General features: G+C 43.2%; 1 protein-coding gene across 1 annotated transcript in view; it reads left to right on the top strand.

Annotated features, from left to right (window-relative positions):
* LOC141106602 (rod cGMP-specific 3',5'-cyclic phosphodiesterase subunit beta-like) overlaps nucleotides 1-25,501 on the top strand; it is a 134,242-nt gene that overhangs the window by 10,287 nt on the left and 98,454 nt on the right. Inside the window, exons 3-6 of the mRNA XM_073597516.1 lie at nucleotides 16,370-16,459; nucleotides 19,859-19,999; nucleotides 22,322-22,396; nucleotides 22,654-22,718. Coding sequence (XP_073453617.1) covers nucleotides 16,370-16,459; nucleotides 19,859-19,999; nucleotides 22,322-22,396; nucleotides 22,654-22,718 — 371 coding nt within the window. The remainder of the gene's footprint in view (nucleotides 1-16,369; nucleotides 16,460-19,858; nucleotides 20,000-22,321; nucleotides 22,397-22,653; nucleotides 22,719-25,501) is intronic.

The following is a 25,501-nucleotide window of genomic DNA, read 5'->3' as shown; positions in this document are numbered from 1 at the left end:
GTCCGCAAAAAAATGTATATTTCTGGCAGTGCCCCTCCCGAGACTAGGCTCTGGATCCGCCCCTGAGCTGATTGCAATTAGAACTTATCTGCTGCTTCACATCTGCATTGGGGGTTCTGGATCATGTCTTTGAAGTCCCATACCCCCCATGGGAAAAAAAGTGCAATAAAATTATAAAAAAGTGTAAAATATAGAAAAAATATATATATATCCTAAAAATAATCAAAAAACATTCCCTTGAAAAGAAATCTCCAGGCCATCACAGTGATGTTGGATGACATCTGCATCAATTTGATGATGATAAATTGATATATTAAAAACCGCAAACCTGTGAAAAATTCCTTGTTATTCTATTTTGAGCCCTTATCAACTCATAATAATTTTATCTTAATGTTCAGTTAATGCAAAAAGTTTTTTTCCCCTGCGTTCATTGCATAAAGCTCTCCTAAAGTAAGACATTTATGTTCACTTTGAGCTTTACTGGCGAATGCTGATTATATTATTCAGTAATTATATGGTCATGAGCAAATTACATAGAGTGCCTTGAAAAAGTATTCATACCGCTTGAAATTTTCTACATTTTGTCATGTTACAACCCAATACGTAAATGCATTTTATTCAGTTTTTTTGTGATAGACCAACACAAAGTGGCACATAATTGTGAAGTGGAAGAAAAATTATAAATGGTTTTCAATGTTTTTTAGAAATAAATATGTGAAAAGTGTGGTGTGCATTTGTATTCAGCCCCCATAACTAAAATCTAGTGGAACCAATTGCCTTCATAAGTCACCTAATTATTAAAGAGTCCACCTGTGTGTAATTTAATCTCAGTATAAATACAGCTGTTCTGTGAAGCCCTCAGAGGTTTGTTAGAGAACCTTAGTGAACAAACAGCATCATGAAGGCCAAGGAAAAAGGCAGACAGGTCAGAGATAAGGTTATGGAAAAGTTTAAAGCAGGGTTAAGTTATAAAAAAATATCCCAAAGTTTGAACATCTCACGGTGCACTGTTCAAATCCATCATCTGAAAATGGAAAGAGTATGGCACAACTGCAAACCTACCAAGGCATGGCTGTCCACCTAAACTGACAGGCTGGGCAAGGAGAGCATTAATCAGAGAAGCCTCTTTTGCCGGCACTTGATTCCCTCCCCATCAGCAGAGCAGCGCAGGGAAGTGTCAGTGAGACACTAATGCATTCCAATTTAAGAGTGCCCCACGCCGCACCTGCACTGAGGGGGAGCACCATGCACCCACACATTGTAAAAGATGGGAAACTGTCAGGGCTGGGCTCAGCCCTTCCTTCTCTGAGCTGGCCACTCAGCTGTTGGCTAATTGCCAGCTCCTTTCTCTCCACAGTGACTCAGCTGTTGATGATCTGCTTGTTAGCCCTTGAAGACTTGCTCAGCTGACGTCCCTTCTGGCTCCTGATCCTGCTTGCTGTACTACTACGTTGATCTCTGGCTCTCTGACATTGGCATTGGCTGACTACCCGATCTGGTTACTGAATTCTAGCTATGTATTGACTACGCTTACTCTGTTTACCTTTTTATTATTATTAAACAAGTGTGATAAACTGTACTTCTGTCTCAGTCTGATTCATGGTTCCTGACAGTAGGCGAAGGCCATAAATTCAGAAGATGCAGTCAGTCCACTTGTTGGTAATATTTTTTCCAGATTGGATGACCAGGATCACCGCATGGATCAGTTTGCCTTGGCGTTACAAACGCTCCTGAGTCACACGGCTCACCTGGAATCTTCCAATATGGCTGCTACGGTACAACCTGTGTTGCAGGCCGTCCCTGCTTCACGCCTCTCTCTGCGGATGAGAGAGCCCTTAGGAGGAGGGAGAGTATGTACCTTTAGGCTGGTCGCTTTTTGAAGTCTTGTCCTACCCGTCCAGGGAATGCCCGAACCTTGAGGTCCTGTCACGGACATCATCTCCAGTTTCCCAGAAAGATAAGCCCCTGGTTTTGGTTACCCTGTCTTGGGCTGAGTCATCCATCGAGATACAGGCTCTAATCGACTCTGGGGCTGCAGGCCTGTTCATTGATGCTGCCTTTGTATCAAAGCACTCGATTCCGCTGCAGCTGCGTGACACTCCACTTGCCACTTGTCTTTGACAAAGGTCAAGCCGGTACTTTGCCTCTACACCGGTCATATGATTGCACAATAGACCTTCAACCTGGTGCCATACCCCCTCGTGGCCGGGTTTACCCTTTGTCAGTCTTGGAGGATAAGGCCATGGAGGAGTATGTTGCAGACGCTCTTTCTCGAGGTTTCATCCACAAATCCTCGTCTCCTGCTGGTGCTGGTTTCTTTTTTATGAAGGAGAAGAGTGATGAGCTGAGACCTTGTATCGATTATAGGGGTCTCAATCGTTTCATGATTAAGAATGCCTATCCCATTCCGTTGATTACAGAGTTATTTGACCGCCTCAAGGGAGCAATGGTTTTCACGAAGCTTGATTTGAGAGGGGCATACAATCTCATCAGGATTGTGGAAGGCAACGAGTGGAAAACTTGACATTGGCCTTGGCTGACTACCTGATCTGGTTACTGAACTCTGGCTATGTATTGACTACGCTTACTCTGTTTACCTTTTTATTATTATTAAACAAGTGTGATAAACTGTACTTCTGTCGCGGTCTGATTCATGGTTCCTGACAGAAACATTGTTTGGTTCTCTAACTTTTCTGTAGCTGCGATCATCAGCTTTTGTGATGGGGAAGACATTGGGTGCAGTTCTGCTGGGGGGGGGGGTCCCTGTTTCCAGGAGGAGGAGGACTGTCATTGGCCACTGCTAAAGCCAATCACAGTCCTGCTAGCCCCGTCCACCATCTGGAGGAAGATAACTTGCTTGGTTGCCACTACTAATCTCAGAAAGAAGGGATTTCACTGTGATTGAGAAAATCACAATTAGGTGACAGTTTGTGGAATTACTGTTGAGCTTCTGGGAACTTTGTTGAAATTATTCCTGAACCTTTTGCGTCACTTACTACTGAACCCCTGCACTCTGTGTCCCTTTAAGCCAGAGCCAGTATTCAGAGCAATGAAAATCACACCCAACTTTTCCTGTGGTGCAGAGCGCTGCACTTTTTCTCAGCTGCAGGGGCCCAACTTATGATCCTGCACACAGGCCCACTAATGTTATATATAAAATCTAAATTATTGATGCACTCTAATTAAAGTTATCAATCAGTGCACAATTAGAGCGCATCAATAATTTATATTTTTACATCACATTAGGGTGCCTGAACACTTATGATTGATTGCAGCCTAATTTTTTAATTTTCAATAACCTTTTTACTTTATCATATATTTCATTACAGCGCTTGAGTTTTTCACAGTTCACACAGGCCCACTGCTTTCTGAAAATGTCCCTTCATTGCACATCTATTCCAGTTGCTAGTATATGACATCACATGCATCACATATAAGCACGCGGGCTGGATGCAAGAGGTGAATCACCAGGATGAGTGTGCCAGGACAGGTAGATGTGTCTCATCTCTGCTTCCTTTCACCACTCTGCATATCATAGATGAGAAGAAGGTACAGCGGTGGAGCAGATGAGCAGGAGGGGTTCAGATGTTGGATAGATGAGCAGGAGGGTACAGAGGTGTGGGAGATGTGCAGGGAGGTACAGTGGTGGAAGAAATGAGAAGGGGGTTTAGGAGTGGGACAGAAGAGCAGGGGGTTCAGTGTTGGGCCAGATGAGCAGGGGGTTCAGTGTTGGGCCAGATGAGCGAGGGGTTTAGTGTTGGGACAGATGGGAAGGAGGTTCAGTGGTGGGACAGAAAAGCAGGAGGGTAGAGCAGTGGGGCAGATGTTAAAGGAGGTAATACGAAAAAAAGGGGTATGGCTAGAAAGTCCTCGATAGAATACGGCACCTCATCCCAGTAATCATAAATAACAACAATAGGGGATAGGAGAGGGGATTATAACGGTGCCAGGGAATTTAAAGATTTGTTACACATAGGTAGTTAAAAAATATAATTTTATTAATATACATAGTAAAAAAAAAAGTACAGTGTGTATGTAGTATGTAGATAGTGTGTATGTAGTAAAAACAAGAACAAAACACAAGGGCGCCCAAAATGCTGAGTGACTATGAAGACTGAGAAAGATGAAGATTTCCACTAAGATGAATAAAGTCTCAGATGTAACAAGACCAGCATATGGTTGATAATAGTTAGAGTATACTGATCCATTCGTATTGGGCCAAAGTGTTATCCAAGGCAGAGCAATGCTGCAAGGAGGGACACTTAAAGCGTAGTAGCAGCGAATGTGGGCGCCCTTGAGAATCAGCTGTCTTGTTGTAACATTACATCTGAGACTTTATTCATCTTAGTGGAAATCTTCATCGTACACACTGTCTTTGTGAGACTTTATTCATCTTAGTGGAAATCTTCATCATACACACTGTCTTTGTTTGCCCCCTGCAGCCATGCATAGTTGCGGTACAGGACCTCCAACTCCCCTCGGGGTGCCGTATGTCCCCTTGTGCGCGCTGTGAGTTTCTGAATTTACGAAAGTGTACAGGTATAACCATCTTTCCCTGAGGATGCCAAAGTTGGTGAAACATGTAGGAATGTATTACCTGTTAAAGACCTGCCTTCTTACACACTGGCCGGTCTCCGTTGTACTCCTTGTATGTTTGTTCAGTTACTTTATTTTTATATATATTACACCCTTGTCCTTTGTACCCTTTTTTACTATGTATATTAATAAAATTATATTTGTTAACTACCTATGTGTAACAAATCTTTAAATTCCTTGGCACCGTTATAATCCCCTCTCCTATCCCCTATTGTTGTTATTTATGTTAAAGGAGGTGTATTGGTGGGACAGACGAGAAGGGGGTTACAGTGGTGGGGCAGGAGAGCAGGGGGAACAGAGGTGGGGCAGAAGAGCATGGGTGTACAGAGGTGAGACAGATGTGCAGGAGGTACATTGGTGGGGCAGATAAGAAAGTAGGTTACAGTGGTGGGGCAGATGAGCAGATGGGTTCAGTGTTAGGACAGATGAGAAGGTGATTCAGTCGAGAGACAGAAGAGCATGGGAATATGGCAGTGGAGCAGATGTGCAGGGAGGTACAGTGGTGGGGCAGATGAGAAAAGGGGTTACACTGATGGGGCAGATGAGCAGGGGGGTTACAGTAGTGGGACAAAAGAGCAAGGGGGTACAGTGGTGTGGCAGATGGGTAGGGGGTTACAGTGGTGGGACAGATGAGCAGAGGGGGTTCGGTGTTGGGCCAGATGAGAAGTGGGTTACAGTGGTGGGAAAGATGAGGGGGGGTTAAGTGTTGGGGCAGAGGAGAGAGGAGTTACATTGGTGGGACAGATGAGCAGGAGGTTACAGTGGTGGGACAGATGAGCAGGGGGTGTTCAGTGTTGGGCCAGATGAGAAGTGGGTTACAGTGGTGGGAAAGATGAACGGGGGGTTCAGTGTTGGGACAGAGGAGAAATGAGGTACATTGGTGGGACAGATGAGCAGGGGGTTACAGCGGTGGAGCAGGGGGGTACAGAGGTGGGGCATATGTGCAGAGGAGAAAGGAGGTACATAGGTGGAACACATGAGCAGGGGGTTACAGTGGTGGGACAGATGTGCATGGGGTACAGTGGTGGGGCAGATGAGAAAAGGTGTTACAGTGGTGGGGCAGATAAGTTCAATGTTAGGACAGAAGAGCATGGGGGTAAAGCGGTGGAGCAGATGTGCAGGGAGGTACAGTGGTGGGGCAGATGGAAAAGGGGGAACATTGGTGGGGCAGATGAGCAGGGGGTTACAGTGGTGGGACAGAAGAGCAGGGTGGTACAGTGATGGGACAGAAAGGCAGGGTGGTACAGTGGTGGGACAGAAGAGCAGGGTGGTACATTGGTGGGGCAGATGAGAAAGGGCGTACATTGGTGGGCCAGATGAGAAAGGGGGTACATTGGTGGGGCAGATGAGAAAGGGGGTACATTGGTGGGGCTGAAGAGAAAAGGGGTACATTGGTGGGGCAGATGAGCAGGGGGGTTACAGTGGTGGGGCAGATGAGCAGGGGGTTATAGTGGTGGGGCAGATGAGCAGGGGATACAGTGGTGGGGCAGATGAGCAGGGGGTTACAGTGGTGGGGCAGATGAGCAGGGGGTTACAGTGGTGGGGCAGATGAGCAGGGGGTTACAGTGATGGGGCAGATGAGCAGGGGGTTACAGTGATGGGGCAGATGAGCAGGGGGTTACAGTGATGGGACAGATGAGCAGGGGGTTATAGTGGTGGGGCAGATGAGCAGGGGGTTACAGTGGTGGGGCAGATGTGCAGGGTAGTACAGTGGTGGGGCAGATGTGCAGGGTGGTACAGTGGTGGGACAGATGAGCAGGGGGGTACAGTGGTGGGGCAAATGTGCAGGGGGTACAGTGGTGGGACAGACGAGCAGGGGGTACAGTGGTGAAGCAGATTAGCAGGAGGGACAGTGCTCTGATGTGTGAAGGTGCATGAATTGGGGCTGATCTGAGGTGTGGAGTTGCAGGAATTGGGGCTGATCTGAGGCATGAGAGTTCAAAGAGTCAATTTCTTTGAAAAATTTTTCGGCACACTGTGCTAAAAAGGTACCTGCTGTAGTTGCTTCAACTTGCTAAAGGAACAAGAACAAGATCATTTTAATCTATTAACCACTTTCCGCCCGGGCTATAGCTGAAAGACGGCTACAGTGCGGGCTTCCAGTAAGACGTCCTCTCCTGATCATACTGTTCGCGCGCCCCCTGCAGCACGTGGGTGGCGCGCTCTGTGATTGTCGAGTCCCAGTAGTGATTAAATAACATCAAAAGAAAGCTCTATTTGTGTGAAATATATGATAAAAAATTTGTTTGGGTACAGTGTTGCATGACTGCGCAATTGTCATTCAAAATGCAACAGTGCTAAAAGCTGAAAATTGGCGCATCTGGGGAGGGAGGAGCCGGATGTGGGCGTCTAGCTGGGACCGGTGCTAAGCCTGGGATGCCGGGCTCCTCTCCCTCCGTGATTCTGGCTAGGCGCGGACCATCCCCCCCTGAGCTTCCCGCGGGCTCCACGACCCGATGCCTCTGGCCCCCCCCGGACACCCTTGAGCCAAGCTCGGCTTCTCCTAGGCATGCCCAGAGAGACGGAAGTGAGCGACTGACTTAGCGGCAAGGAGGATACGCTAACCAAGCTGATTCAAGCCCTGGACGGACGCTCTGACACTGCATTCCACTCTCCCCGAAGGCTAACGCTGTGATCTTCAGCTACAGATATCCAGCACTGGACGCCGATATGGGGCTCACAACCCCGCTCATCTTCCCAGCCACTGATCGCCCGTCTTAGGGAGACGTCCATTAAACAACCGCGGAGGCAGTGGAGGAGCGCAAGGTTGAAAAGCAAAATCCCAGGCGAACGAGAGGTTTGTTAAAGCACGAGAGTCAGTCAGAGGGGGTAAGTGTGCCATATTATTGTTTGCTGCTGGGATCCCCTACCAGTGGTCTAGAGAAGAACCAGGAGGACTGACAGGTAGTTCTGCCTTTTTCTTTATGATACCTTAAACAGTATAAAAGAACTTTGAATGTTTGGTATCGATTGTGATATGGCACACAGCACAAAGCATATAGCACTATATGTCTAGGTATATATTGAAGCCTGTTCATAGAGATAACCCAATTTAAGGCATCCATTGAGGGTTTGCTGGACTATTCAACTTACGCCAACCTTCACTTTATCTCCATACTCGCTCCCAGCCTACCCAGATGTTTAATGGTCAAAGATTCTGTGAAAATTCCCCCCCCACTAGGAACCTGTTCAATCCTCTGCACGTTTCTACACAAGTACACTGTATGTGCAATTTGAACATCAGACGCAAGGCAGACATGGCTTACTTCACACGGCTATAGTAACCGAAGGGAAAGGTCCCCCTGTTTAGTGCAGTCAAGTCCTTTTCCTGGTCCCATTAACTCCACAGTGGAAGGAACCTCTAGGAGTCCGATGATTGATATAAAAAAATTAATTGTGTAGACTGAATGGACAGTGTGATCGTAGCTGTTAATTCCTGAATAGTCCTGAATAGTCCATCGGGTAAGCCCGGAAAAGGCAACCGGGTCTAAAAGTAAAACCCCAGAGTGCCCACCCAAAATTTCTACAAGAAGACAACTGGCTGAGACTGATACGCATATTCCAAGCACTGAGACAATAGAAGAAGCACCAACGGAACCCCAGCATAGCAAACAACTCCCAACAAAGAGCGAAATGGCAGAAATGTTTGCAAAGCTTGAAACATCGATAAAGGGAGAAATCAAAACAGTGCGGGAGGAGCCATGTCTTAAAAAGAGTAGAAGAGGCTGAAACAATGATGGATAGGCAAGGGGCAGAGATAAAAGGTCTCAAACACCAGATGGAAGAAATTCAGCGAGAACAGAGATACCTTCTGTACAGACTGGAGGACCAGGAGAACCGTAATAGGAGGAAGAATTTATGGATTAGAGGCCTTCCAGAGATACAGGGCGGAAATGAGAACCTACAAGAAAAAATTGACCAAATTTTTGAGGTCTGTTAAACCCACCTGAAAGCAGCTCTAAAATCAAACTGGAAAGAGTCCACAGGATAAGAAAGCTGGCAGAGATTAGCAAAGATGTCCCACGGGATGGAATTGTAAGATTCCATAATTACCAGGACAAGGAACAGATCAAGATTAACATGAAAAAGAATCAACAAGTGAGGTTCGGCGAGATAAACCTGCAGATTTTTCCTGACTTGGCAGCGGAGACGTTATCCAGGAGAAGAGTTCTGAAACCATTACTGGCCCAACTCAAAACGCATGATGTTCAATATTCTTGGGGTTTCCCAGCCTGCCTAATTGGTTGTAAAGAAGGTCGCTCAGCTACATTGAGATTCCCTGAAGAGACGCTGAAATTTTGTCATCGCCTGGATGTACCACTAGTGGAAATCCCGGGATGGTGGGAAAGAACTGTAAATCACGACCATACAGAGGAGTCACTTGCTTGGAAACCAGTCTTTAAAATGAAAGGCCCATACAAAAAGAATAATGTGTCACAACAAGATCCATAAAATTATAGGATCTGGGCCATTTAAATGTAACGATCGGATGTGCTGGAGGGGGGAGTATGGGTGCTGGGTGGGGGGTCGGTGGGGATGGAGAGGGAGGGGATGGGAGGAGTCGGGCATGGTAATATCCTAATCCCAGGGGAGGATATAGGTTCCAAGGATTGCCCTTCTGAGCTCAGCCTCCAGGGGGTTAACCAAGGGGCCGGGTGGAGTGAGTGGGGCCATGGTGTGGCCTATTACCCCCAAGGGGGTGGGAGGGGGGTGAGGAGGTAGGGGAAAGGGGAGGGAAAGTAAGAGAGAGAGACACAGGGGGGGTAAGGAGAGGGAGGGGTGAGGGAGACCTGTATACACCTCAATGCTCCCCATTTCTTAGCTCTGTAAGGATAAGCAAAGCCTTCCTCACGGTACAAATAACAAGATGTCTGGGCTAAATTTAATCTCATACAACGTAAGGGGTCTTAATTCCCCCATAAAATGTGCGAACATAATAGACGAATTGAAATTCCTTAAAGCAGAGGTGGTTTTCTTACAGGAGACGCACCTTTACCTTGGTAAGAGCCAGAGAATATTCTCTAGAGATTACCCGACGTGGTTCTATGGGGACTCCCCGACAAGAGGAGAAAAAGGAGTTGCGATTGGCTTCGCAAAGGATGTTAGGCTCACGTTAGAAGAGAGAATGACTGACCCAGAGGGACGTTTTCTGTTCCTAAAAGGTAAACTTAACAGGTTAGAGTGTTCATTAGCTAACACTAACCCTGGCAGGTACCTACTGGGAATTCTTTCAAAGTTCGAGGTCTTTAAGAAGGGGAAGGCCATTATAGCAGGAGATTTAAAATATATGCCTCGAGCCGGGGAAAGATAGTACGTCGTGTACCCAAGGGACTGGAGGGGTATGGTTGAACAAACTTAAAAAGAAGCTGCGCCAATGCCAATTGGTTGATACCTGGAGGCTGCAACATTTTAACGTAAGAGACTATACTTTCTACTCCCCTGTACACGCGACGTACTCTAGACTAGACTTTTTTCTAGTAGAGCATTGGCTCCTTGAGGAGGTGGAGGGTACAAATATAGGTTCAATGACGTTCTCCGATCACGCACCCGTGTGCTTACAGTTGAAATTAGGTAAACGTAAAAATTTTTGTAACAATTGGAAATTAAATGAAGACCTTCTCCACGATAGCAAAATCAACAAGCGCATTAAAGAGGAACTGGAATTTTACTTTAAAACTAATACGTCGGGTGAGACATCAGAAGCCATAGTCTGGGAGGCTCACAAAGTATATATCAGGGGCATCATAATGATGGTGGGGTTGGAGAAAAAAAAAGACAGATTAGAGACAAACTAGCCCTACAAAAAGAAATTCATGATCTAGAACAACAGCATAAGTTAACAGGGGATGGAGAGATACTGGTGGGCTTATATAGGAGTAGAGAGGCTATGCGGGAGCTAATTGAACAAGAAAATCGAAAGGTATACAACCTCGTAAAAAAATAAAGATACTTAGGTGGTAATAGACCCGGTAGACTCCTGGCAAAGGTTTTAAGTAAAAAGAAAAATAATAACTATATCGACAAAATAAAAACTAAAACAGGCGAGATCAGTTATAAAGATACAGATATTGCAGCAACTTTCCAGGAATTCTACAGGGGGCTATATGCTATAAATAAAAACGACACCATAGAGGAGAGGGAACAAAAACGAGTGAAAATAAAAAATTATTTAAAAGATATTGGAATGGCTAAAATAACCGGAAGGGAACAAACCACCTTAGAGGCCCCTATTACCGAGGTTGAATTAAGAAAGACGATTAAGGAGACGCAAGTAGGTAAGAGCCCAGGCCCTGATGGGCTGACGGTTGTGTACTATAAAAAATATCAGGACTACCTAATACCAAAAATTTGCTCCTATATGAACGATATTGGAGGTAAAGGGGAAATGAAGAGAGAAGCATTGGCAGCTAATATAGCTATTATTCTTAAAGAATGTAAAGACTGTACACTATGCTCTAGCTACAGACCTATCTCCCTCCTAAATGTGGACATGAAATTATTTGCAAAAGTGATCGCGGAAACACTGAAACAGATAAAAAACAGGATCATACACCCAGACCAGGTCGGGTTTGTATCGGGATGGGAGGGACGCGATAACAGTATCAAAACCCTCCTAGTAGTACAGAAAATTAAAAAGAGTGGAGTCCTGGGTCTACTTCTGTCAATAGATGCTGAAAAAGCGTTTGACAGAGTAGACTGGGACTTCATCAAGGGCACATTGGAGGAGATCGGCCTCGGGGATAGGATTCATAGATGGATTGGGGCATTATATTCTAGGCCCTCAGCGAGAGTGAGGATAAATGGGGTCCTGTCGGAACCTTTTGATATGTATAACGGCACAAGACAGGGGTGTCCATTTTCCCCTTTGCTGTTTGTGTTAGCCCTTGAACCCCTTCTCTCTAAGATCAGGCAGAATCCGGATATCAGTGGGGTAACGATAGGTAAAGATGAATACAAACTGACTGCTTTTGCGGACGATATCTTGCTTTATGTAACACGCCCGAGGATTTCCCTCCCGAATAGTATGTCTACCTTATTAGTATATGGGACGTTATCCAACTTCAAAGTCAACCCGACTAAATCAGAAACACTGGATATCAATACTAGTAAAACCAGAGACCACTCATATCAAAAGCACGTCCCTTTTTTGTGGGGGAAAAAAGAATTAAATTATTTAGGGGTCAAAATTACTACATCAATAGAGACGCTTTTTCAGGCAAATTACATACCGCTCCTCAATGAGATAAAGCAAGAACTAAATAGAATCTCATACGGACAGCTATCCTGGGTGGGGAGAATAAATATCTATAAAATGGTATTACTGCCAAAAATTACATATAAAATGCAAATGCTTCCAATAATGCTCCCGCAAACATACCTTAGAGGATTACACTCAATGTTTTTAAGATTTATTTGGAGAGAAAAAGTATCTCGATTAAAATTCACACAATTGATAAACGCTAAAGGCAAAGGGGGATGGGGAGCACCAGATGTCCGTAAGTATTATGAAGCTATTGCCCTTGCTAGGGCAATAGATTGGGTTAAAAACAACGTAGAAAAACACTGGGTAAAAATGGAAAATAAAATTAGTGACACTAAACTGAACAAAATAATATGGATTCCACCCCACTTAAGAAGATGTAGTACTGAAACACACAATATCACTAGAAACGCACTTAATATATGGGACACCCTGCACAAAAGGGAGCACTGGGAGTTCAACTCACCTTTAATTCCACATAAGGACTCAGATTATTTTGCACCAGGGAAAAAGGAGTTGTTTGGTAAGTGGTTATTAGAGGAAAACATACAACTAAAAGATGTAATGCGCCAGGATAAAATATGCACACTCCAGGAGCTCAAAGATAGGAAAAACCTGTTAGTCATCAATATATGGCGGTACAACCAACTGAGCCACTTTATAGACTCTCTACCGCAACCAATTAGATCAGTAGATAACCTACTCCCATTAGAGAAAATTTGTATTGATAAAGATAGGAGGGGGGTTTCTCTAGGATCTACAAAGCGTTAATAGGGGAGCACAGAAGCCCCGGCTTTTATTGGGAAATGGGAGAAGGAGTTAGAAAGAAAGCTCACAGCCCCAGAAGTGTGGCTGATACTGAGGAGAGCTTCCGCTACCTCGGCTAATTGTAAAATATTAGAGCTAAACTTTAAGTGTCTTGCTAGAATGTATCTGACCCCGGATCGTATACATAAATTTCAAAATGAAACTTCACAATATTGCTGGAGGGGCTGTAAAGAATTAGGGTCAATGGCCCATATTTGGTGGTTCTGTCCGGAAATCAAGATATTCTGGAGGGAAGTGAGGGGATATATTAAAGATATCACTAGAGTCGACATACCCGATGACCCTTGGGTTTGTCATTCCATATGAGCGATATGTCCACTAAAACCTATCTGAGAACGCTCTTACCATATTTTATCGATGCGGCCAAAAGCCTTATACCTGAGTACTGACAAAAGAAAGAAAGACCCACGATGAGGGATTGGTTTAACAAAATTAATGAGATCTATAGCTTAGAATACTTAAGGTTTAGTGAAGGGATGAAAATGGTGGCCTTTGAAACAAAGTGGAGGGCAAGGGTAGAATTTAAGGAATCCCTAAGAGCTGCCGAGATATGGACTACTTAGCCTAGAGACCTGGTTGTCGTTTCGTAGAGAGAAAGAGGATAGGGAAGCAGAAATGGATGTAGACAAGAAGAGTCTGGAGGGGGAGAGGGGGGGGAATAAGTGAGGTACGGTCATGGGATTGGGGGGGGTTGGGAGAGGGGATGGGGGGCGTCTCGGGAGGGAGTTAAATGGAAATATTTGTAACAAATACTGCCTGGGTTATTCCTTTTTTCTTAAAACGCAGATTAAAATTGCCACCATGATGTGATGAAATGATGGGAAGATTTTGAATTTTAAATAATTGAAAGATTACTCCCAGAAAAATATCTCGCTGATGTGGCAAAAAAAAAAAAAAAAAAAAAGCTGAAAATTGGCCTATAAATAGATATCTATATATCTACATACATTATCACACAAAAGTGAGTACACCCCTCACTTTTTGTAAGTATTTTATTATATCTTGTCATGTGACAACATTGAAGAAATTACACTTTGCTACAATGTAAAGTAGTGAGTATACAGCTTGTATATAAGTGTAAATTTGCTGTCCCCTCAAAATAACTCAACACACAGCCATTAATGTCTAAACCACTGGCAACAAAAGTGAGTACACCCCAAATTGGGCCCATTTAGCTATTTTCTCTCCCCGGTTTCATGTGACTCGTTAGTGTTACAAGGTCTCAGGTGTGAATGTGCTCAGACCATTCGTCGCACACTGCATCAAATTGGTCTGCATGGCTGTCGTCCCTGAAGGAAGCCTCTTCTAAAGATGATGCACAAGAAATCCTGCAAACAGTTTGCTGAAGACAAGCAGACTAAGGACATGGAATACTGGAACCATGTCTTGTGGTCTGATGAGACCAAGATAAACTTATTTGGTTCAGATGGTGTCAAGCGTGTGTGGCGGCAACCAGGTGAGGAGTACAAAGACAAGTGTGTCTTGCCTACAGTAAAGCATGGTGGTGGGAGTGTCACAGTCTGGGGCTGCATGAGTTCTGCCGGCACTGGGGAGCTACAGTTCATTAAGGGAATCATGAATGCCAACATGTACTGTGACATACTGAAGCAGAGCATGATCCCCTCCCTTAGGAGACTGCGCCGCAGGGCAGTATTTCAACATGATAACGACCCCAAACACACCTCCAAGATGACCACTGCCTTGCTAAAGTAGCTGAGGGTAAAGGTGATGGACTGACCAAGCATGTCTCCAGACCTAAACCCTATTGAGCATCTGTGGGGCATCCTCAAACGTAAGGTGGAGGAGCACAATGTCTCTAACATCCACCAGCTCTGTGATGTCATCATGGAGAAGTGGAAGAGGACTCCAGGGGCAACCTATTAAGCTCTGGTGAACTCCAAGCCCAAGAGGGTTAAGGCAGTGCTGGAAAATAATGGTGGCCACACAAAATATTGACACTTTGACAAAATTGATCTCTTCCCACCCAAATAGCACCAAGATATTACTCAGGTTTTGCTTAAATGGCCACATATTCTTTCTCCAGTATCTCCTGCCACTGTATTCTTATACCATTACACCCAGCATCAACCTCCTCATACACCATGACCCCCAGCATCACCCTCCTCTTAAACATTAACTGCAAGACACATCCTCCTCTTAGCCCAAAACTCCCAGTAATCCTTTTGTTGCCGTGCACCTACCTCCATTTGTGGGGATAGGGTAGTGGTGTTACAGGTGCAGTTTGGGGCATCCCCCTCTCCCCCCTCTGGGTGTAAGTATTGGGTGACGGGAACATTTTCAAACATGTTGCAGCGACAGTGAGTGAAACTGCTGTGGTCCCACAAATTCTGGGAGTTTTTTTCTATTTCATTTTTTGTATGTGTACCCAATCAGACAATCTGTACCTTTATTAAAAACGTATTCTGCCATAAACCTTTTCCCCCTCTGCATGGCTAATCTTACATTTTTTTCAGTATAAAAGTGTGTATATAAAAGCTGCAAAATACAGTAGAAGTTATAAATACACCACACAATCACTTGTACATTGGAGTCTCACTTAACAAAGGTATTAAAAGATTCCTAAAACTTGTCCACGCTGCCTTCCATTCTCTACCACTAAAAACACAGTTCTAGGATAAGATGCACAATTACCAACAATGTCAAGTCAGGTATAGGGACAGCCTTATACAGCACTTTAATTCAAACACAACATTTAACCTTCTAAGACCAAAAAGTTCAGAGTGACACTTTAAGTATATTACGGTTCAGTCCTTGTGTGTCCACCAGTCCTTGTATGTCCACCTTACTGAAAAAAAAATGGCTGCAGTTACAGAATGTCTAATTGGACACACATACAATTAGATAATTAGTCCATTCTCAGGAACTTAAATGACCACAGCTATTTCACTCTAAAAAATTCACTGGTTCCCGTAATGACTTGGCAAGCAGATTCAAATTCTGACATTGCCAGGTCAATTCCAGCCAGCTCCCAGGTACATTACATACTTTACATTAGTGTAGGGAGATATCAGTCTAAAACAGTGTGTATTATAAAGGCAGGGCATTGTAACACATACAGAAGATATTCAGAGCAGGTGTTAGCACCACATCAACAGGAATTCCGATAACGCTAATAAGTGGATAAGGTTCAAGCACTGATTGGTTTATTTTTTCCATACAATTGACATTTTACATTTTCCTTCATACTAATGGAATGAAGAAACAGTCTGTAGAACTTTGTGGCAATGATCACAGGTTTTACTTGGGAAAAAAAAGCACAAAAACAACATGCCACAGCTGCTAGCATTATTCATTGTATCTGTGCTTTTATACAAATGGGCATTCTTTGTGGCCTGGACAAGGTTGGTGCTTTGGAATTGCTGTAGTAGGTGTGATGTCTGGGGTTCCCTAGCGGCAGCAGTGTTTAATTTATTTTAGCAAGTGATAATGGGATACAGCATATTTGGTAGGGGTATATTTATGAAGGTTTTCAAACAAGATCTACACAAAATTCACCAAAGATGCACATGTTTTTCTAACTGGATTTGATTAGGAAAATGTGTAAATCCCTGGTGAAAGCTGTGTAAATGTTGTGTAAAATGTTTTATAAAAGCACCCAGCATAATAAAAGTTGCAAGTTTATGTTAAATTTACTCAAAATGTGTATTTTTTTTTTAATTACAGGTGTTTTTAAAATATTTAAATTTTGCCTCCTTAAACCTGAAAATCTATCACCTTAGTTATCTCCATAACTGTGAGACACGTCGAGGTCAGGTAAAGTAGCTAAAAATGTTTGCTATCTTATAGTTGAAATTGCCATTGTAAATAGTATAGCTAAAATTATTTCTGTGTTATAAATTATATTTACATCGGTGGTAATGTGACATACTGCATACTCTGCTATTAACCACTTGCTGCTCAAGCCAATTCTGACACTGACTTCTTACATATATGTACAAATCGGCATTTTTTTACTAGATAATTACTTAGAACTCCCAACACACAATTTTTTTGGAACAAAATAATTGCAATGAATTTTAGTGCACAAAAAACACTAATAGCCATTAAAAAAAATAAAAGATGATGTTACACCAAGTAAATAGACACCTAACATGTCATACTTTAAAATTCTGCACACCCGTGGATCGCCGACAAACTAAGGTACCTAAAAATCTCCATAGGCGACACTTTAAAAGCCTTTACAGGTTACCAGTTTAGAGTTAAACAGGAGGTCCGTTGATGTAAAAACATCCCTTGTGATAGCATGGGCAGTGACAGATACTCTTTACGGAGAGATCTGAAGTCTATTAGACCTCAGATCTCTCCTCTGTCCTTGATTTGATCAGATGCTATACTAGCCTGTAACAGCTTGTAAATAACAAACCGAAACTGGAAGTGACAAAATCCTCATCGCTTCTTGTTTCATACACCGTAGAGATGATCCGGGCACGGAGGTCCTGGGTGAAACAGGAGAGCCTGTGAAGGCATTGAGCAGTAGTGGGAGGGGATGGGGAACCACTTTCCGCCACAGTTGCCACCAATGAACCTTTGAATTTTTGTATTCATATGAATTTTGATAGATAGATAAATAGATAGATAGATAGATAGATAGATAGATAGATAGATAGATAGATAGATAGATAGATAGATAGATAGATAGATAGATAGATAGATAGATAGATAGATAGATAGAGGCCCTCCTGCTGCCCTCCTGCTGCCCTCCTAAAAATTTGCAGTTGTTATATACATTATATTACCAAAAGTTTTGAGACGCCTGCCTTTACACGCACGTGAACTTTAATGGCATCCCAATCTTAGTCCGTAGGGTTCAATATTTAGTTAGCCCACCCTTTGAAGCTATAACAGCTTCAACTCTTCTGGGAAGGTTGTCCACAAGATTTAGGAGTGTCTATGGGAATGTTTGACCATTATTTTAGAAGCACATTTGTGCGGTCAGGCACTGATGTGGACAAGAAGGCCTGGCTCCCAGTCTCCAATCTAATTCATTCCAAAGGTGTTCGGTTGGGTTAAGGTCAGGACTCTGTGCAGGCCAGTCAAGTTTCTCCACCCCAAACTCATTCATCCATATCTTTATGGTCCTTGCTTTGTGTACTAAACGCAATATTCCCCACGCACACGTTCAAGAAACCAGCTTTTCAGTAATGCTAGGTGCTAGAATGACCGCAGGCTGGAAATTGTGGATGATCAAAGTAAAGGAGTGTCATCAGCACACCAAGAATTCCTCGAAAAGGTACAAAGCTTTATTTCAGTGGTCACATAATAAATATACAGCAATGTTTCAGAGCCACACAGGGCCCCTTGGTCAGGCAAGTGACTTTGCTTTGTGTACTGGTCCAAATCATTTGTTGGGGGGGGGGATTATAGTGCGGGGTTGTTTTTAAGGGGTTGGGCTTGGCCCCTCAGTTCTCGTGAAGGGAACTTTTAAGGCGTCACCATACTAAGATATTTTGGACAATTTCATGCTCCCAACTTTATTGGAACGGTTTGGGGATGGCCTCTTCCTGTTCCAACATGACTGTGCACCAATGCACCAAGCAAGGTCCATAAAGACATGGATGAGCGAGTTTGGGGTGGAGGAACTTGACTGGCCTGCACAGAATCCTGACCTCAACCTGATAGAACACCTTTGGGATGAATTACAGTGGAGACTGCGAGCCAGACCTTCTTGTCCACATTGGTGCCTGACCTTACAAATGCACTTCTGAAAGAATGGTCAAACATTCCCATAGACACACTCCTAAACCTTGTGGACAACCTTCCCAGAAGAGTTGAAGCTGTTATAGCTGCAAATGGTGGACCAACTCAATATTGAACCGTACAGACTAAGACTGGGATGCCATTAAAGTTCATGTGCGAGTAAAGGCAGGCATCCCAATACTTTTGGTAATATAGTGCACCTTTCTATTGGTGTGCTGAAATCAGAAGGACGCCCTAACATTCTTCTTTCGTGCACTTAAATTTTGGGAGTATCTGAGTAGATGCCTTCAAATCAGTGCAGTGGGGTGGATGAAAACTAACAGGGTCATGCTGCTTGAACTTCTTCACAAGGCAGCAGTGATGTATACTGTCAACAATGAATGGATAAAGCTGGGCACATCAGTCTGATGCTGCGCCTTTATTGTCTAATCACAGACTGGAGAATGGCAGGTGATCTAGCTGTATTGTTAACTTTCAGCAGAGAAAAGTCAGGTCAACTACCTGTCTATACAGTCTGGCAGGATTGTTTAAATACAAACACATGGTAACCACCCCAACCTGCAGCAGGGAGCACATGAAAGGGCAACGCATGTCAAAAAACAACAAAGAAAAATTTCTAACAGTTCACGTTAAAGCGGCGTTCCACCCAAAAGTGGAACTCTCGCTTATACGCTTCCTCCCACCCTCTGGTGCCACATTTGTCATCTTTCAGGGGTCAGGGGTGAACGGGGGACCTTATTTTCATGCATGTGCAGTAGGGAACCCGCTGTGAAGCCGAAAGGCTTCACTACCGGGTTCACTTACTAGGAATGGCGGCGGCAGCACCCAGGAGTCGATCCGAAGATTGTCTGGGGTGCCGACATCGCAGGCTCCCTGGACAGGTAAGTGCCCTAATATTAAAAGTCAGCAGCTACATTATTTGTAGCTGCTGACTTTTCATTTTTTTCACCCAGACTGGAACTCCTCTTTAAAACCAGTGGTTTAGTTGGCACACATTTCCAAATATATGCGTAAGCTGCAAGGTCACTTTATGGCACCCTAAAGTACTGCAGTCCTAACTCTATACATTGTGAGAGCCTCCAAAATTTGTAGCACATACTGTATATCATCATGGATAGTAATGAAGGTCTGTTTAAATGCTGGTATTAAGTGGATAGCACCTATGTACATTATATACTGTATTTTAGCAGTGTATTTAGCGGATTCCCTGGAGTTCAGCCTTAATATAAACATTGGCTGGTCCAGCAATCATACATATTACATATTTTTCCTTACTGAAAATTTAATTTTTCTTTTATTTATTTTTATTTATTGTTATATTTTATGTGCTGTTTGATTAAACAAGTATAGTATTTTGTTTTGAAAAAGTAGTTATGCCATTCCTATCGATTAGGTGTTTTGCTTTTTGCTGGTCTTTTTGTGTAATAGACTGAATGATTTTGTATTCATCCCTAGGTATTATTATGGTCAGCAAACAAAGTCTTTGAAGAGTTGACAGACATTGAAAGGCAATTCCACAAGGCCCTTTACACAGTGAGAGGGTATTTAAACTGTGACAGATATTCTGTTGGTCTTCTAGACATGACAAAAGAAAAGGTACTGTACTATTAACAGAAAAAGTATAGAGTAATATTAAATGTCTAGTACAGCTATAACATATATTGCATTTTAAGACTGTTTTAATACCATTCAAAATCTGAAAGTAAAAGTATGTGAAAAATATTACCAGTAGTATACATTTCTTAACCATCACATGGCTATAACAACTATAATGGTATAATTCTTTTCTTATTTACTAGTTACCCACCTCCAAACCAGGCCTTTTCTAGCACTTTTTGTGTACATGTAACAACAATTAGTATTTTTTGCTAGATTGGCATGATCCCGCGAGCCGTCGTAGCTATATGTCGGTTCCTTTAAGCGGGGGTGCCCATGCTCGCGGCCGACAGTCGTGATGACCGCCAGCCACGAGCGATCGCGGGCATGAGAGGCAAAACACACAAACTCCCTGTTCTGTGAGGAGTGACAGATCGTGAGTTCCTAATACCTAATAGCTAGGAATCACGATCTGTCATCCCCTCTTGTCAGTACCCTCCCCCTACAGTTAGAACACACACCTAGGGAACACATTTAACCCCTTGATCGCCCTCTAGTGTTTACCTCTTCCCTGCCAGTGACATTTATACAGTAATCAGTGCATTTTTATAGCACCGATTACTGTATAATTGTCAATCGACCCAAAAATGTGTCAAAAGTGTCCGATGTGTCCCCTGCAGTCTCAATAAAAAACACAGATCACCGCCATTACTAGTAAAAAACAATAATAATAAAAATGCCATAAATCTATCCCCTATTTTGTAGACGCTATAACTTTTGCGCAAACCACTCAATATACGCTTTTTGTGATCTTTATTACCAAAAATATGTAAAAGAATACATATCGGCCTAAACTGAGAAAAAAAATAGCTTTTTTTAAAAAAAAAATTGGGATATTTATTATAGAAAAAAGTACAAAATATTGTGTTTTTTTCAAAATTGACGCTTTTTTTTGTTTATAGCGCAAAAAATAAAAACCGCAGAGATGATCAAATACCACCAAAAGAAAGCTCTATTTGTGGAAAAAAAGGACGTCAATTTTGTTTGGGTACAGCGTCGCACGGCCGCGCAATTATAAGTTAAGGTGATGCAGTGCAGTATCGCAAAAAGTGCTCTGGTCAGGAAGGGTGTACATCCTTCCCAGGCTGAAGTGGTTAAAGCAGAGGCTCTAGAGAATAAATTGGTGGATTTTGCCATTTTTTATATCACACGGTATTTGCGCAGCATTTTTTCAAACGCAATTTTTCTAGGAAAAAAATACACTTTTTAGAATTTCAATGCAGAAAAATACAATATATAACCCTTTTTTTGTAACATATAAAAGATGATATTATGCCAAGTAGATAGATACCAAACATGTCACGTTTTAAAATTGCGCACACACGTGCAGCGGCGACAAACAACGTAAATTTTACTATCCATAGGCGACACTTTTAAAGCCACTTTACCACTTTAGATGTACAGAGGAGTTCTAATGCTATAATTACTGCCCATTATCTGACATTCCCGGTGATACCTCACATTTGTGGGACGATTGCGCATATTCGCTTTTGCATGTGAGCATGGGGGGACTGGGGCACATTAAATTTTAGGTTTTTTTTAATTATAAATGTTCTTATTTTTACACTGTTGCTTTCAAATATTTTTTTTAGCACTTTTATTGCTGTCATAAGGAATGTAAACATCCTTGTGACAGCAATAGGCATGTGACAGGTACTCTTTATATAAGACCCCAGATCCTTCCTCTGTCCTTAAAAGCATTCAAAACACCAAGATTGGTGTTTTTGGATGCTTTCCATATTTTAAAAATGGCGCCATTGACATCCGGGTAAACCAGAAGTGATGTCAGGTCATTGCTTCTGGGTTACCATAGTGGAGAGCCAATAAAATCTGATCTCTGGTCGCTCGGGTCTCCCAGAGCAAGAGCAATCCGCAGAAGGTGGCAGGAGGGGGGGTGACCCCTCCCGCTGCTTGTAAAAGCAGTTTAGCGGCTAGTTAGCTGCTAGGATTGCTTTTACAAGAGAGCCAACTGCCAGCTCTAAAAAACGGTACCGGGTGATGTCTGCAGCTGCAGGCATCATAACCGGTATAACCACCTGAAGCCCAGTAACATATGGGTACGTCGCTGGTCAGGAAGTGGTTAAAAAACATATTTTTTGTTTTGAATAAAGAATGGTTAGAACCCCTGTTAGGTTTTTATTGCTCTATCCAAAACTAAAAAAAATGGCTTTAGATATACTTTTATGCTGTTTTTAAGAGGTCTAAATAATATATTTTGGTATACTTGTGCCTTTATCTTTAAAGTGATTTTTTCTGTTTTAGGAATTCTTTGACTTGTGGCCAGTGCTGATGGGAGAGGTTCCTCCATACAACGGACCCCGTACTCCAGATGGGAGGGTAACAAAAAACTATCTATTGCAGTAGTTTTTGTATGGATTCTATCTATCTATCTATCTATCTATCTATCTATCTATCTATCTATCTATCTATCTATCTATCTATCTATCTATCTATCTATCTATCTATCTATCTATCTATCTATCTATCTATCTATCTATCTATCTATCTATCTATCTATCTATCTATCTATCTATGATATCTACAGTATCCCCACACCCATGTCATAAATATCTATGCCTGTGTTTTATTTTTAGGAAATCGTATTTTATAAGGTTATTGACTACATTTTGCATGGAAAAGAAGACATTAAAGTCATACCGTAAGTGTATTTAGAAAATGAAATGCACAAACTGAAAAAAAATAACAAGCAGTAAAAGGACTTGTTTCTAAATAATTGCAATAAAGTGGACTAGCCAATAAAGTTCTTACCATTATTTTCTTAAAGTAGCCTAGAGTAATGGTTGCTAAAGCTTACAGTTGGGTAAGATACAAGCTACAATGGGACTTATTTCCAAATACAGTAATTAGAATGAAACTGGACTAGCCAATCAGATGCTTCCCATCATTTTCCAAACTGCATAAAACTAATAACATGGGTTGGTTTACTAAAAGAAAATAGTCCATTCATTTTGCAAGGGAATCTTTACTTAGCTTAGTGAATTTGGTGAAAATCCACTTTGCAAAGAGTACAACAATTACGTGCAAAGGAAAAAACCCAGTACTGTATTTTTTCTTGCACATGATTGAATGATGAAAGTCAGTAGAGGTTCCATATTATTCACTAAGATAAGAGAACATTCCCATGCAAAGTGAACAGCCTGTTTCCCTTTAGTACATCAAACCCATGGAATCTACTTGGTTGTTACTGTCAACATGCCCACTTTTCTTTCCTAAAATAAAGAAAAAAATAGTGTTGTGCACTTGCCCTATTATATCAAACTAAAATTAATACAATATTAAATACAGTATCCCACAAAAGTGAGTACACCCCTCACATTTTTGTAAATATTCTATTATATCTTTTCATGTGACAGAAACTGAAGAAATGACACTTTGCTACAATGTAAAGTAGTGAGTGTACAGCTTGTATAACAGTGTAAATTTGCTGTCCCCTCAAAATAACTCAACACACAGCCATTAATGTCTAAACCACTGGCAACAAAAGTGAGTACACCCCTAAGTGAAAATGTCCAAATTTGGCCCAATTGGCCATTTTCCCTCCCCGGTGTCATGTGACTAGTTAGTGTTACAAGGTCTCAGGTGTGAATGGAGAGCAGGTGTGTTAAAATTGGTGTTATCACTCTCACTCTCTCATACTGATCACTGGAAGTTCAACATGGCACTTCATCGCAAAGAACTCTCTGAGGATCTGAAAAAAAGAATTGTTGCTCTACATAAAGATGGCATAAGCTATAAGAAGATTGCCAAGACCCTGAAACTGAGCTGCAGCACGGTGGCCAAGACCATATAGTGGCTTAACAGGACAGGTTCCACTCAGAACAGGACTCGCCATGGCCGACCAAAGGAGTTGAGTGCACGTGTACAGTGTCATATCCAGCTGTTGTCTTTGGGAAATAGACATATGAGTGCTGCCAGCATTGCTGCAGAGGTTGAAGGGGTGAGGGGTCAGCCTGTCAGTGCTCAGACCATACGCAGCACACTGAATCAAATTGGTCTGCATGGCTGTCGCATGGCGGCTCCTTTGTCTTCCGTACTGCGCAAGCGCTGCACCTGCACAGTACAGGGTGGGTATCATCTGACGGGGGACCTTTCTCATCAGAACACTGGCACTGGGGAGCTACAGTTCATTGAGGGAACCATGAATGCAACATGTACTGTGACATATTGAAGCCGAGCATGATCCCCTCCCTTCGGAGCCTGGACCGCAGGGCAGCATCTCAAACACACCTCCAAGATGACCACTGCCTTGCTAAAGAAGCTGAGGGTAAATGTAATGGACTGGCCAAACATGTCTACAGACCTAAACCCTATTGAGCATCTGTGGGGCATCCTCAAACGGAAGATGGAGGAGTGCAAGGTCTCTAACATCCACCAGCTCTGTGATGTCGTCATGGAAGAGTGGAAGAGAACTCAAGTGGCAACCTGTGAAGCTCTGCTGAACTCCATGCCAAAGAGGGTTAAGACCAGAGGGTGCTGGAAAATAATGGTGGCACTAGCCACACAAAATATTGACACTTTGGGCCCAATTTGGACATTTTCAGTTAGGGGTGTACTCACTTTTGTTGCCAGCAGCTTAGACATTAATGGCTGTGTGTTGAGTTATTTTGAGGGGACAGCAAATTTTACACTGATATGCAAGCTGTACACTCACTACTTTAAATAGTAGCAAAGGGTCATTTCTTCAGTGTTGTCACATGAAAAGATATAATAAAATATTTACAAAAATGTGAGGGGTGTACTCACTTTTGTGAGATACTGTATATGAAACACTTATATCACCATCTTTATCTGCAGTGGCATCACTAGGGTTGGTGTCACCTGGTGCGGTAAAACATGGTGTCACCCCCCCGAACTAAGCAGGCTAGTGCATCAGTGTGGCTCTCCCTCCTTCAACCTGCCACAATGGATGGAGCCAGAATGGGATCAGGGTGATGAATGGAGCCCGGATGGGATTGGGGTGGTGGATGGAGCCCGGATGGAATCGGGGTGGTGGATGGAGCCCGGATGGGATCGGGGTGCTGGATGGAGCCCGGATGGGATTGGGGTGCTGGATGGAGCCTGGATGGGATCAGGGTGGTGGATGGAGCCCGGATGGAATCAGGATGGCGGATGGAGCCTGGATGGGATCAGGGTGGTGGATGGAGCCCGAATGGGATCGAGGTGGTGGATGGAGCCGGAATGGGATCAGGGTGGTGGATGAAGCCTAGATGAGATCGGGGTGGTAGATGGAGCCCGAATGGGATCTGGGTGTTGGATAGAGTCCGGATGGGATCGGGGTGGTGGATGGAGCCTGGATGGGATGAGGGTAGTGGATGGAGCTGGGATGGGATCGGGTTTGGGGGTGGATGGACCCGGGATGGGATTGGGGGGATGGATGGAGCTGAGAAGGGATCTTTGATTTGGGGAGGTGGGGGGATTGGT

This window comes from Aquarana catesbeiana, linkage group LG01, assembly GCF_042186555.1.
Source record: "Aquarana catesbeiana isolate 2022-GZ linkage group LG01, ASM4218655v1, whole genome shotgun sequence".
NCBI classification, from domain to species: domain Eukaryota; kingdom Metazoa; phylum Chordata; class Amphibia; order Anura; family Ranidae; genus Aquarana; species Aquarana catesbeiana.
The sequence above is the reverse complement of the archived record's forward strand: the minus strand, read 5'-3'. Positions and strand labels throughout refer to the sequence as shown.